Here is a 15293-nt window from a genome sequence, read left to right as displayed (position 1 = left end):
GCGCTTCCACGAGACTTAACTTCCTGTGGCATTTTTTGCTGTGCTGACGAATCTAAGAACTTAAAGTGCTTGTCTGACTTTGACTTGACCATGCACACACATGATGTTTCATATTTAAGGTCCCGGTCTTGTGACTTTCATTTACATAAAGCGATTCACATCTATTGCATACATACTTGATTCATCCTTGTTAACCACTCTGCTAATACGCTCCACTTTTCTTTCCTTTCTTTTGTTTTGTTTTGTTAAATTAGCCTGAAAATGAGGGCCCTTTTACCTGATTAAAAATGTATTAAAAACAAATTAGTATTTTACAGAATGTTTAAAATACAAAGCAAAAATCATTAATATTCAAACTCATCCACTCGCGACCCACCCACAATTAATCATAATGTATTTTTTATTAGCCGACTCACGGATTATCCACAGCACCCGTGGATATAACTGCTTTCCGCGCATTACTACAATGCACCATGAAAATCAGGACTCATCGATGCATGCTATGCTTCCTTAATGAAATTTTGGAAGTGCGAAACATGAATCAGGTGAACCAAATCATCAAACATAACGACAAACAAGAGATGTTTTTCTAAAAGGAAACTCGTATTTATTTATGTTTAACGTAACGAGTATAGTTTGACAGGAACAGCACAATCTAGCAAATATTTGTTTTCATTAAATGGTTGTTGTCGTTGTGGGTATATGAAACAGTCAAATTGTTTTGCTATAATGTGCTTTTAGAAACTTTATAAGATGTATGAAAAATATTAGTTGTTTACTGTTGTTTATAAATTCCAATTTTATTTTAGTATGCATTTATAACTGAAACCGAATATAAAGTAGTGGGTGGGGTTTTCTTTTTGCGCATCATTCCCTTGTAGCAAACTGACGCTAGAGGGGCGTGGTTAAGAATATTGTGACTGAAACCGTCAAACTGGCATCTACAGAGAAGGACTGCTACTACAAACGCAGAAAAAATGGTCAGACTTTTATTCCAGTGCATTAACCTGCACAGATTAATTGATTAAGAATGTGCGCTAGGAAAATAAACATTGCACATTTTGATTTCACACAAACTTTAAAGTCTTGTCAGTTTAAACTCCTAAAAGATGTTTTTTTTTTATGCTCACATTGGAAGAATCTATTCATAGTGGACAAAATCTATAATTTACCATTGCAGAAATAGAGATGACCTGGCTCAGATTCTTGGGTTGTTGAAGACTCAGATTGATCCAGCACTCCTGGTGAAGAAGGAACAGGAGGAGGGCTCGTCTAATAACAGTCCAAATCCAGATGATGAGGAGAACAAAAAGAAAGAGGGAGCTGAAGGTATGTTCAATTTAAAAAGTAGACAGTTACTGAGTAAAGCCAAGTTTAAGTGTTTAATGCATCATCTTTCTTATCTTTGTGGCTTTGGCTTTAGTGGAGAAGTCACAAGATGATTTGTCCAAATCTGAAAATAAGGAAAACATATTAGAGAAAGAAAATAAAAAGGAAGAAGATGCAGATGCCACAGATGCTTTGTCAGAAAAGGGTTTAAAGGTAAAAGAGGAGCTGCAGAAACATTCAGAGAAGGCAAACGGATCTGACGTTATTGCTGGATCAATCAAAGAAGAGCCACAGGATGATGAGAAAGTCTTTTCCGCACCTTCAAAGAAAGCAGAACAGACAGAGGAGGTGAAGAGAAAAACACTAGAAGAGACCCAAAGAGCACTGAAAAATGACCATCAAGCTAAAATCCCCCTGAAGAAGCGAGAGATGAAGCTAAGTGAAGACTTTGACAGCAACAGCGCAGGACTTCGAAGTGCTCCGGTAAAAGAGTCAAGGACGTGTTTCGATGATAGCAGGTCGAGTGCTGAAAAGATCAATGGCCATGTTCCTCACCTTCAGAAAGAAGCAACAGATTCAGAAAGTCTCTCTCATTTTGAATCCAATGAAAAAACAAAAGACGCCCAGGTGGATAGAAAGATGGACACGAATGAAACCAGATTTCCTTCTGAAGAGAAGATGGAAGTAGAGAAACCTAAGGAGAAAAATGAAGCTTCAACTAAACAGCACAAAACAACTCCTGGGGAAGAAAAACCAAGTGAACTATCAGAAAAGACACCTGATTCTGAAGTAGTAACTGAGAATATGGAAACTATTGAAGATATTAAGACAACACCATGTGACGACACAGCAAATGAACTGCCTAAAGAGAAATCAATTAAAGATATTCCAAACAAAGAATCAAAAGAAGATTCATTGAAAGATGCACAAAGCAAAGAATCAAAGGAAGAGTCATTGAAAGGAAGCAAAGAATCAAAAGGAGAATCATCATTAAAAGATGCCCCAAGCAAAGAATCAAAAGAAGAATCATTGAAAGATGCGCCGAGCAAAGAGTCAAAAGAATCATCATCAAAAGATGCCCCAAGCAAAGAATCAAAAGGAGAATTATTGAAGGAAAGCAAAGAGTCGAAAAAAGAATCATTAAAAGATACCCCAAGTAAAGAATCAATAGGAGAATCACTGAAAGATACCCAAATCAAAGAGTCAAAAGAATCATCATCAAAAGATGCCCCACGCAAAGAATCAAAAGAAGAATCATTGAAGGATGCCCCAAGCAAAGAGTCAAAAGAAGACTCAATGAAAGATACCCCAAGCAAAGAATCAAATGAATCATTATTGAAGGAAAGCAAAGAGTCAAAAGAAGAATCATTGAAAGACAACCCAAGTAAAGAATCAAAAGAAGAAATATTGAAAGATACCCCAAGCAAAGAATCAAAACAAAAATCATTGAAAGATACCCCAAGCAAAGAATCAAAACAGGAATCATTGAAAGATACCCCAAGCAAAGAATCAAAGGGAGAATCGTTGAAAGATGCCCCAAGCAAAGAATCAAAAGAATCATTATTGAAGGAAAGTAAAGAGTCAAAAGAAGAATCACTGAAAGATCCCCCAGGCAAGGAGTCAGCAAAATCAAAAGATGACAAAACTAAAGCTCTTTCAAAAAAGGAATCATTGCAAGATATCTCAAATGAAAAGTCAGCAAAATCTCTCAAAGATGATGCAACAAAAGATCCATCAAAAAAAGAATCATTGCAAGATATCTCAAACGAGTCAACAAAATCTGTATCAAAAGACGAGGCAGCACAAGATCACTTTAACAAAGAATCATCAAAAGATCTCGCAAGCGAAGAGTCGGGGAAAGATCAGCCGGCAAAAGATCTTTCGAATGAAGAGTCTATAAAAAATCCTCCAAATCAAAAACCAAGCAAAGATCTTGCAAAAAAAGAGTCACAAAAGGTTATCCCAGAAAGCGAATCACAAAAAGTTGTTTCAGAGAAAGAGTTGCAGAAGGGCATCCCAGAAAAAGGGTCGCAGAAGAGTAACCCGGAAAAAAAGTCGCAGAAGAGTAACCCGGAAAAAGAGTCGCAGAAGAGTAACCCGGAAAAAGAGTCGCAGAAGAGTAACCCGGAAAAAGAGTCGCAGAAGAGTAACCCGGAAAAAGAGTCGCAGAAGAGTAACCCGGAAAAAGAGTCGCAGAAGAGTAACCCGGAAAAAGAGTCGCAGAAGAGTAACCCGGAAAAAGAGTCGCAGAAGAGTAACCCGGAAAAAGAGTCGCAGAAGAGTAACACGGAAAAAGAGTCGCAAAAGAGTAACACGGAAAAAGAGTCGCAGAATGTTCTTCCAAGTCAGAAATCTCCTAATAAAGACCAAGAACAAGCAATGGAAACCGAATCATTCCACTCATTAAAATCAGTAGAGACCCGTGAAATAATCAAACCTCATTCTGACACAGAAAAGCCAGAGAATGCTGAAAAAACTAAGCTTCATGAAAGCAACACAGAAAAAGAGTCAACTCAAAAACCATGCATCTCTGAAGGAGACAAACTCTTAACCAGGGGAGAGTCTATTGGTTCTAAACCCTGTGAAGATACGGATAACCCTCAAGACAAAAAACAAGAGAAGTCTGGCTCCTCCAAATCGAGAACAGATACTAATAAATCATCTGTTTCTGATTCAAAAAAGTCAGAAACCAGAAAGAAAGTAGATGCTGAGAACAAATGTGATGCAGCTGAAACGGCTAAAAGTGACAAATCAGAAATAGCAGAAGACAAAGATAAAAAGAGTGAAAGTACAAAAACATCAGATGAAGTTAAAGCTCCAGAAAAGCCCAATAAATCAGATAAAGAACATGAAAAGCAACCAAATCCAATGGAAACTGATTCAGAGATCCCTAAAACTGCTGAGGAGACAACAAAAGAAAGCGTGAAGGAAGCCAATGCTCCTGTAGATAACAGCACCAGCAAACAATCAGAGCGAGACGCGACTTCTGAAGAACGCGAGGCTTCCGGTGTTGTTCAAGAAAAGGGGAAAGGCATTAAAAAACCAGGACGGCCTTCAAAGAAATCTACTGAGAGTCAAAATAAGGATAAAACTGTAGAAGAGGAAAAAGATGATGGAAAGCGACGGGGAAGAACCCCTCTGAAGTTGAAGAAACCAGCTCACAGGAGAAAGGCAGAGATTCAGAGAGAAGAGCTGAAGGGAGATTCGGAGTCTGAGACGACGGATGGACGGTGTTTGAGAAGGTCTCCCAGAATCTGCAGACCAACCGCTAAAGCAGTGGAGATCCAGGATAAGAGGGCGGAGCGGAAACAGGCCACGCCAGAGAAGGAGAAGGAGGAAGAAGAAGAAGAAGAGGAGGAGGAGCCTGTACAGAGGAAACTGAGGAAAGCAGAGCCAGATGGACAGACAAAACCAAAGGTATGTGTCTGCAGGGTCTTAAAGTCAAGATATATTTTAAAAACAAAATGTTAGGCCTTAAAAAGTCTTAAATTCACACTAAATTTTTTTTCTTTTGTGTTAAATATTTTCTATCGATGAGCATACAATTCACAGCAAAGCAATTTAATTGGAAATAAATGCAACTCCTCATTCAGCAGGTGGGGAGACGTCGAAAACGACAACCGTGGTCTCGCATGAGGCGTAAAAAGAAATCTTCGGAGGATGAGGAAGATGAAGAGGAGAGCGAGAGCGAAGAAGAGGAGACAGAGGAGGATGACAGCGATGAAGACTACAAGGTGGAGAAAAGCAAGAAGAGAAGGAGAAACCGAAACCGCGAGCGGCGCAGCTCTGACTCCTCCACCTCTTCATCAGAAGACGATACACCCAATGACGACCCCTGCAAACACTGTGGCCTTCCCAATCATCCCGAACTGGTGCGACGCTCTTCATAAATACTTATTCAACATGCAGTCAAATGTGCTAACTATAGAGCTATATGAAATTTCTTGGGCCTCGTTTACCCTGCCAGTTAAAAGTGAATCAATTTAGATTTTTTTTGCTCATGTATGACACAGATCGGATCTGTTCTATGGCCGTGTAAACACGAAATAACGCATGCATTCGGATATTCAGAGATCGGTTTCAGGCCTCCTTCATATGTGGAAATAAATCAGATATGCGACATTGTGGTTCTTCTCCACAGTTTAATGACGTAAACAAACAGGCAATACAATCAGATATAGGCAACAAATCGTAACTGGGCATAAAGACCTGACAGTGTAAACAGAGCCTTAATTTATTTTTGAAAGTTTTAAACACACTCGTCATTTGTATTTTCATTCCCTCTTTTTTCTTTACTGGGTTCCAAAGTGCATAAATCTGAAAATGCTCTTGCATTGATGACAATGATGTCATTTGTGATCTGTGATGTGATGGTGTCAACAGTGATCCTAGTCAAGGTTGATCAAAGATCAAAACAATGGCCTCTCTGTACTTAAATTTAAAATATGGACCAATCGCTCACTTTTTTTTAAATGTCTAAGCATCTTATTTAATCCCGCCCCTTTTCGCAACACCGTATGACAGCTCAAACTCTAGTGTGACCATGGCATTAATGTGCAAATACAAAATAGTAGAGGGAAAACTCTGGTTTCCTGTGGTTGTAGCCTAGGTTTTAAATACAAGACCACCAATTTTTGTGAACCAGTTTACCCCGAAGAGAGAATTGCAGTATATCTATAATAGACTACAGCAGTGTTGTCAAATTCTGTTCCTAAAGGGAATCTACACAGAGATCTGCACAGTTTAGTTCCAACCCTGCTTAAACATACTTGCATGAAGAACTCAATTAGTACGATTAGGCAGATTATTTAGAGTTGGAACTAAAGTGTGCAGAGCTGTGGCCCCTTAAGGAACTGAGTTTGACACCCCTGTGCTACAGCTTTTTTCTTCTGTATTCTGTCTCTTTGTATTTCGCATTTTGTTTGTCATGAAGTGCTTTGTGCTCTGAGATGAAATGGATTATATTACATGTTGTTCAGGATTATCATATCCAGTTGAAGTCAGAATTATTAGCCCCCCTGTTTATTTTTTTTTCCAATTTCTGTTTAGCGGAGAGATTTCTTCAACACATTTCTAAACATAATAGTTTTAATAACTCATCTCTAAAAACTGATTTATTTTATCTTTGCCATGATGACAGCAAATAATATTTGACTAGATATTTTTCAATATAAAAAATATCTATTCAATACTTCTATACAGCTTAAAGCATTTAAAGGCTTAACTAGGTTAATTAAGTTAACCAGACAGGTTAGGGTAATTAGGAAAGTTATTGTATAACGATGGCTTGTTTTATAGATTATCGAAAAAAATAGCTTAAAGGGGCTAATAATTTTGTCCTTAAAATAGTGTTTAAAAAATTTAAAGCTGCTTTTATTCTAGCCTAAATGAAACAAATAAGACTTTCACCAGAAGTAAAAATATCAGACCTAATGTGATAATTTCCTTGCTCTGTTAAACATAATTTGGGAAACATTTAAAAAAGAAAAAAACTATCAAAGGGGGCTAATAATTCTGACTTTAACTCTACACCTGTGTGGTGGCTCTGAAATGTCAAAGAGCTTGCTACAGATATGAAAAATTGCTGAACATTTCACACGATTGTTTGTAACAAAATAAGGTTTCAGAGACGGTGTGTAAATTTGAGGTTGCGTTTTTTTGTGATAACTCAAAAATGAACATTTCCTCCTCATTACTCACACTCAAGTGGTTATAAACTAATGGATTTTTATTGAACACAAAGCAAGATATTCTGAAGAATGTTGGGAAAAATATGACAGTAATCTGTGGTAGTCAATGATTGTTTTTTTTCCTCCAACATTCTTCATAATATCTACCTTTGGGTCCTACTGAAGAAAGAAACTCAGGGTGCTTTCACACCTGTGAATCGATTCAGTTGTTCCGAAACAGAGATTACAAATGTTACATTGTTGCTCTTTGCTCTTGGAGCGGTTCGCTTTCACACTGCAAAGTTTCTAATCGGACCAAAAGAGCTAAAACAAGACACGTGCGAGTAAACTCTTCTCACATTGGTCAGAGTGTCAGGGTTTATTTTGCAGCGTCCCGCTCAGCTGTCAGGAGAGGTGGTGGTTTGGTGGTGATTAACAGGGTGCGCGCGCGCGACGTGTCTGAGGAGACGCGGTGGGGAGGGGGGAGAAGGGTGCGCGACGATGCCTATTTGAGGACCGGGAGGGAGACGCGAGATTACCGGGAGATCATAACTCGTTTGCTGGCATCCGGAGACTCGCGAAACTTCCCGCCCTACTCATAATTCTCTCTTCATATAGCCGTAAGCCTATTACATATCCATAAAACACTGTGATATAACCACGCTCGGATTGGATAGCTTTCTCACTGCAATCAAACCGCTCCAGGGTTAGTTTCAATCGAGCCGAGACCACCTCATTCAAGCGATCTCGGAGCGATTACTTTGGCGCGGAACAGAGCGCGATTGCCCTGTTCACATATGCCAAACGAACTGCACTAACTGGGCAAACGAGACGCGTTCCGAAACAAAAGTGTAGGTGTGAAAGCACCCTCAAACATGTTTGGGAAAAGTGGATGATGAGTAAACAATGGCAGAATTTGCATCTTAAATTCTCATTTTGACCTTTAGACTCCATGTGCAAGGACCATTATGTTAGATTAATTTATAATTTGGCAAATGATGTGACATTCAGCATCATGCAGTCAACTGATCCTGCATTTGGCTCATTACAGACATCAGGCCTATGCATTTATGCTGTCATATTTCTCTTCCCCAGATCCTGCTGTGTGATTCCTGTGACAGCGGCTACCACACCGCCTGCCTGCGTCCTCCGCTCATGATCATTCCAGACGGAGAGTGGTTCTGTCCTCCCTGCCAGCACGTGAGTCAAGGACTACATTTACATGGACATCAGTAATCGAATTATTTGTCTTCACCGCACTTCAGTTCATCTTTTTTCTATAGCGCTTTTACAATGTAGATTGTGTCAAAGCAGCTTCACATAGAAAATTATCGCACACTTCAGTAATGCGATTAAAATCGGCATACTTCACATGTCTTCATTTGATTTCTGTTCAGTTCGATTCTGACTTTAGTCGGATTACAGTCATCAAAAATCGCTGTTTACATTGTAGACTATTAATCAGAGTATTGTATTAATCGTATTAAAATCAGAGTATGGGTGTCCATGTAAACTTACTTAATCAGAATTCCCTTTCACAAATCAACAATCCTGACTATTCTCACACTAATGCTGTATATTTGGCTTGCAGAAGCTACTTTGCGACAGACTGGAAGAGCAGCTGCTGAATTTGGATGCCGCCCTCAAAAAGAAAGAACGAGCAGAGCGAAGGTGAACAAACAGATGTTTAAAACTGCTCAAATTATTTAGATGGCAGTCGCAGAAAAGGTCATCCAATGTTTATTTAGTCACCTGGTTTCTAGTGTGTGAAAGAAATTTAAGAGTCAATATCAATGGCAAATCCAAAGAGCTGATAATAACTTTTAAGCGCTCTATAAATTTTTTTTTTCTCCAAAGTTTGTCTTCATTTCAGCTGCTCCATCTATCCACCTTATTTTTTAACATGGAAGTTAACTGTTTTCTGTGGATATACGAGATTTTGGTTTTTAAGTTATTAGGAAACAGCACAAGTAATATTTTAAAATGCAGTAAATGGTAGGGCTACAAATCAATGTGTTTATAATTAATATAATGCATTAAAAACTGTATCTTGTATCAAAAGTTTCTTATATCAAGCAGCAAGACTAGTTGTTTTGGATTGCTAAGGATGTTGGATTCAACACAGGAAATGGGTCAATCTGGCTCTAACATGAAAATGAAGGTGAAAAATTGTCAGCCTGAAATGTTGACTCTTTCATTTTGCTTTTATCCATCACAGGAAAGAGCGACTGGTGTATGTTGGCATTAGTGTGGAGAACATCATCACGCCCTCTGTAAGTCCCTCAATATGGATATTTAATGTTAAAATGATCACATGTGAAGTAAACCACATGTGGGCAAACACTTTTGCATTCTAATAGATCAGTTGTGAAGCTAAACTATCATCTTTACATGGAGGATAAACTGAAATGATTAATCAAATAGATTTTAAATAGGTAGTTCACTCAAAATGAAAAGTTCTCACTATTAAACTTTTTCTATTTTGAAGAATTCTTCTGTTGAACACAAAACAAGATATTGTGAAAACTGTAGAGGGTGGGGGGCATCTGTTGACATCTATAGTTCATCATAGCAGAAATTTCATTTTTGGGTGGATATCCCTTTAAGATTAATTACTATTCTGAATTTCAAGAAAATAATATTTTGAGTTTTTTTTATTTTGTCATGTGTTGTCATTCTTTTCAGTGCCATTCAAAAGTTTGAAGTCATATGGATTTGATAAGTAGTACAGTAAAATCAGATAATAGTTATCTGCTGATCTAAAGCTTCACAAACTTTTTTTTAATTATCAAACAATTGTGCTGCATTATATAAAATTTAAAATAATATATATGTTTAAGTTTCCATTCAAAAGAACAGCAAAAATAAATTATTTGACAAAAATAAAAAGTAAAATAATTTATATTCTAAAGAGCAGCATTTAGATTTAATTTATTATTTTGAGGGAAATTCTTTTCAATTCTGTTTTTGCACCATATTAAAATAGTCACTTTTGATCAATTTAATTTTTGTTGAAATCTTGTTTAAAAAAAAAAAAAAGTAAAAATCTTATCAATTTTAGTCATCAAATCTCACCACTGCTTCTGGAAGTTTTTAATGAGTCATTTGAAAATGGCTCTTTACCACCAACATTTTATCAAGCTAATAATTCTTTAATATACAAAGCAGATAAAGATCTCTTAGACCCTAGCTCCTACAGACCCATCAGTCTTCTTGATGTGTAAGTTTTGGCAAAGTTTCTAGCCACTGAAAATTCTTCCCACATTGATCTCCACAGGCTAAACAGGATTCATTAATTAAATCGTTTTTTTTTTATATCAGAAGATTATTAAATATTATTTACACATTGAATCCTGATCCTGTTTAACCTGAAACAATTATTTTAATGAATGCATAAAAAGCCTTTGATCGGGTTGAGTGGGATTCTTTTTGCCACCCTTACTAAATTTGGCCCATCCACAAGCCTCTATACAAACAAACAATATTAGTTTTAGTTTTTTTTCCATTAGGTTGATCTACGAGACAGGGTTCTACGAGACGGGTCCTTTGTCCCCCCTTTATTTGGTTTGCCAATAGAACCTTTAGCAATATTCCTACATGCATCTAAAAATCTATTTTACTGAGCCTAAACTTTTGTAATTATTAATACACCATGTTCCCACATTCTTGGAAGGGCTTGAAATTACTTGAATTGTAAACATATGAATTCAAGGCCTGGAAAGTACTTAAAAACAAACATAGGTGGTCCTTGAAAGTGCTTGAATTAAGTTTGAAATAAGATTTATGTGGTTATCTTAACAATTGTACTGTGCTGCTGTAAAAAACAGAAATTCTTCATTTACAAATTATAAATGTGCTTCTACATTGTTTATCCCAGTGAACAAATATCATTATCATTATAATTCAACTAATTTTAATAAAGTAGTTTAAAATGGTCAAAAATGTTGATTTAAAAATGCTTAATTTAAGATAATACAAAACAATAAAAATAAAATATAAAAGGGGCAGTATGGTGGCTTATTGGTTAGCAATTTTGCCTCACAGCAAGAAGGTCGCTGGTTTGAATGCTGGCAGGGCCAGTTGGCATTTGGTTTCCCCCACAGTCCAAAGACATGCAATATAGGTGAATTGTATGAACCAATTTGGCCATATTGTATGAGTGTGTGTGAATGTGAGAGTGTATGGTTGGTTTCTAGTACTGGGTTGAGTCTGGAAGGGCATTCACTGCATAATACATATGCTAAAATAGTTAATTCCACTGTGGCGACCCCTGAATAATAAGGGACTAAGTTGAAGAAAAATAAATGAATGAATGAATGGTTCTTTAAAAAGTCATTGAAAGTATTTTAATCTCATCCATGAAAAAGTGGGAACCCTGATCATAACATTTTTTGAAGGTTGAAGTGGAGGAAGAAAAGGAAGAGGTTTTGGTTAAGGATAAAGCGGAGACGAAGAAGAGCAAAGGCTGGGGACGGAGATCAACCAGAGCCAAGAAATACATAAGCTACAGGTATATCTATCTCCTTTGCTCACACAATAAACTTATGGTCTTCATAAATCATCTTTATTCACTTTTTATTGCTCAATCTTGCACAGATTCGATGAGTTTGATGAAGCGATCGAAGAGGCGATTGAGGAGGACATTAAAGAGGCAGAAGGTGGAGGTGAAGGAGCTTTTATTTGCTCTTGCTGTGCAGTATTGTTGATGTTTGAGCTTGAATGACTGATCAGATGTGTGTGTTTTGATCCAGGAGCAGGACGAGGGAAGGACATGGCGAACATCACAGGCCACAGAGGGAAGGACATGTCCACCATCCTGCAGGAGGAAGGCAAAGAGAACGGCCGACCACAAAGAACTAGCGCAGCGCAGAAGAAGAAACGGCGGCGTCTCAATGATCTGGACAGCGACAGCACTGTAGATGAGGAGGAGAGCGAAGATGAGTTTCGCCTCAGCGACAGGTAATGCTAGCGGCGCACTTTCACTGGCATTTTTGGAGCGAAGGTTTTTAGTTAATTCAAATGGAAGTTCAATGTAAACTATCACGCAGTGCATTATGGGATTGAAAGTGACACGGAGAAAGCATTGAGAGCAGCCGAGAATGTCAGAAAGGTTAAATGTCTCTGCAATTTAGTCCTAATTCACTCAGAATCATCAACCACTATTTTTGTGGTTCTACTTTTAGTCGATCAAAACTGATGAATATTTTCATCTAGTTTTAGTCAACGAAAACTGAAGCCGTTTAGTGTAGTGTTAGTCAATAAAAATCGTATTTTAGTCTCTTTTTAGTAATGCAATTCTATTTAACCCAGTCAGTATGATATAAATACCTACTAGTAAAGACAAAACCACATTTTTCTCTTAGACAAAGAGAAAACTGTTTAAAAGAGAACATTTTTCTTTTAAACAAAGTCATCATATTACATTATTGTTACCTTGTAGATTCAGTAACATCATACCTGTCAACCCTCCCGTTTTTACCGGGATTCTCCTATATTTTACTGTTCTATCCCGCTATCATCCCGTGAAGCACAGGTGTCAAACTCAGTTCCAAAAGGGCCGCAGCTCTGCACAGTTTAGTTCCAACCCTAATTAAACACACCTGATCAAACTAATTGAGTCCTTCAGGCTTGTTTGAAACCTACAGGTAAGTGAGTTGGAGCAGGGTTGGAACTAAACTGTGCAGGGCTTCGGCCCTTCAGGAATTGACCCCTGCCGTAAAGGTATTTTCCCGTATTTCTCCGGTATTTACAGTCTTTCTCTGAACAGCCGATCCTCCCTATATGCAACCCATACCGCCGAACCACCAGGGGTCGCCCCTTGCTCTAAAACGTGAGCCTTCTGTGCTTTCGCTTAGTTAAGGAATGAAAACTCTTATAAATAAATAATAAAAACGGCGCGATTCCCTTATTATGGTGGGCATATCCCTTATTTTTACATCCAAATGTTGACAGGTAGGAGTAACATACTTTCCAGACATGGAAGGTGACACTCTGATTTGAATTTATTTACATTACATTTATTTACGTTTATTTGAGCAACCAAACATGTCAGAAGTACACATACATATATTTTATTTAAATTAATAAGTAAAATGGCATCACATAACAATGCAAGAAAAAATGCATTTTAATAAAGAGAATCAAGGTGCTTAAACAAATACACACACAGCGTAGTGAGCGTTTTCAGTTCATTCATATGGAAGTTGAGTGTAAACCCCCACGCAGTGCATTATGGGATCAAAAGCAGCGCAGAGAAAGTGTTAAGAACAGCCGAGAGCATCAGAAAGATTGAGAATTTCTTGACTTTATGCAAATGTCAAGTAAAAAATGCAGATTCCATGCATGTTTAATAAAAAAGGTCAGGAGAGGTTTTTCTTCAATGTCAAAAATCTTAGTAATTTATTGGATACAAATGAATAATTCGATTCACAGAAATCTGATATCCCCAATGCAAACGTTACATTCAGGAGGCGTGCAACAGTTTTCATTTCCTGACTTCAACTTTAATAGGCAGCTGATATAAACAGGAGGAGTTAAGTGAAATTTGTCACTTGTCAATCATTCTCCAGTCCTCCATTGGCCGCACCCATAAATATGTCTACAAATATTTTCTATGAATTCTCTGCACAACATTAAAAGCATAAGACTTTCCTAACTGCACATATTATGTGTTCATTTTCAATCACAGGAAGTTTCAATGCAGAGCTCAAGTTCATTTTGGACAATCAGGCCTTTGCATTTCTATTGGCTTTATCTACTTCTGCAAAAATGCTTCTTTAATATGCAAGGCGTATTACACTCAACAGAAGAAGTTAATTGATATCACTTCTAAGCAATAGAAATAGAATTGCTTAATGAAAAGGAGACAAAAATAATTAAAAACATGTTCCTTTTTCTACACTACTCCTTTCAGTTTACACAGACATCTTGAACCATGTATGCCTTTGTGTTTATGAATTGCAGGTAGGTTTTTTGAAGCATCTTCAAGATGTTGCCAAAGTTCTTCTGGATTTAGTTAGTCTCAGTTTCTTCATGTAATTCCAGATGGACTAGATGATGATCAGATAAAATCTCTGTGTGGTGCACTGGCTGTTGTGCTGACAAAAATCTCACTGTATAATTACAATTAATGACAAAAATCTCATTTTGTAATGTTCGTAATGTGAATTGATTTTTCAAATTGACATGCTACAGAAAATATAGAAATAACCGACTTTAAACCTGTATGGGTGAAAATACTAGTGGCTGCAGCCCTCTAGGAATTGAGTTTGAGACCATTGCTCTAAGACCTTAAAATATTTTACATGAAATCTGAGAGCTCCCTCATCCTTCATAGACAGCAACAGTCCAGAGACATTCAGTCCAGAGTAATCATCCTCAAAACAATCCCTGTGTTTTTTTAGGTGATCCAATCAGAATATTATTAATCAGCTAAAACACTTTTGTGCGCATATTAAGCAAAAATAACCATTTAATTGCAGTTTATTTCTCCTCAGTGTCAGTATAGGGAGCACAGTATGCATCAGTGTAATGACATTTGCTCTACTCTGATTGGTCAGCAGTTCTGAGGAGGAGTTTGTGGCGTCTGAAAACGCTGAAAGTGAAGACAACGCGCCATCCTTAGAGGACAGCGACTTTGACAGTGATGCTCAAGGTTCACGAGTGAATCGTGCGAACAGAAGGAAAACGAGCCGGAGTCGAATCCGGAGAAAACAACCTCCGCGCAGGAGACGCAGACCCAGAGGATACTCTGATGAAGAGGAGCTGGAGACTGATGAAGAGGAGGAGGAAGAGGACGAGATGGGTGAGGCACAGATTCATTTGTTCAGGATTGGAAGTATTTTTAACGAAATATTGAGAAATCAAAACATAAGAAAGGTTTTAATAACATCTATTAGCTAATATAAGACCTGTTGTTTAATTGGGTTGCATTTTGAGGCAAATTAAAATGGTAACTTTTTTGTTGGCTAATAAGCATTGTTTATGTATTTTGCTAGTTTTTGTTTAAATTTACTGTGTTGACTGATTGGTGTGTGTTTCTCTACAGTGACGGAGGGCTCTAGTGAGTTCAGTGACAGTGATCTGGACGTCCGCTGTCGACGCTCGTATCGCAGCCGAAAGCAGGAGGTGAATTACTGTGAAACTTCAGATTCAGACGGCTCGCAAGCCAGCACCAACAAAGACAAGAAGAAGAAGCGCAGACGACTGTCCAGCTCTGACAGTGAAGGTCAGTATAACTCTGACATTGCAGTTAAATATTAGAGTTCAGTGTAATTTAAGATTACAGTTTGTGTG

General features: G+C 37.7%; 1 protein-coding gene across 2 annotated transcripts in view; it reads left to right on the top strand.

The window, feature by feature from the left end:
- The window catches only part of rsf1b.1 (remodeling and spacing factor 1b, tandem duplicate 1), a 32023-nt gene that overhangs the window by 12530 nt on the left and 4200 nt on the right, over positions 1-15293 (top strand). The window contains exons 7-17 of one of the 2 annotated variants that reach the window (XM_017358080.4): positions 1181-1329; positions 1424-4746; positions 4926-5201; positions 8094-8198; positions 8590-8669; positions 9217-9271; positions 11396-11508; positions 11595-11662; positions 11750-11957; positions 14558-14802; positions 15046-15225. In XM_017358080.4, coding sequence (XP_017213569.2) covers positions 1181-1329; positions 1424-4746; positions 4926-5201; positions 8094-8198; positions 8590-8669; positions 9217-9271; positions 11396-11508; positions 11595-11662; positions 11750-11957; positions 14558-14802; positions 15046-15225 — 4802 coding nt within the window. Of the gene's footprint in view, positions 1-1180; positions 1330-1423; positions 4747-4922; positions 5202-8093; positions 8199-8589; positions 8670-9216; positions 9272-11395; positions 11509-11594; positions 11663-11749; positions 11958-14557; positions 14803-15045; positions 15226-15293 lie in introns of both variants that reach the window. The other variant, XM_017358078.4, reaches the window with a different exon arrangement.

The sequence above is a fragment of the Danio rerio genome, chromosome 10, assembly GCF_049306965.1.
Source record: "Danio rerio strain Tuebingen ecotype United States chromosome 10, GRCz12tu, whole genome shotgun sequence".
Taxonomy (NCBI): domain Eukaryota; kingdom Metazoa; phylum Chordata; class Actinopteri; order Cypriniformes; family Danionidae; genus Danio; species Danio rerio.
Note: the sequence above shows the minus strand (reverse complement) of the source record. Positions and strands in the feature narration are given on the sequence as shown.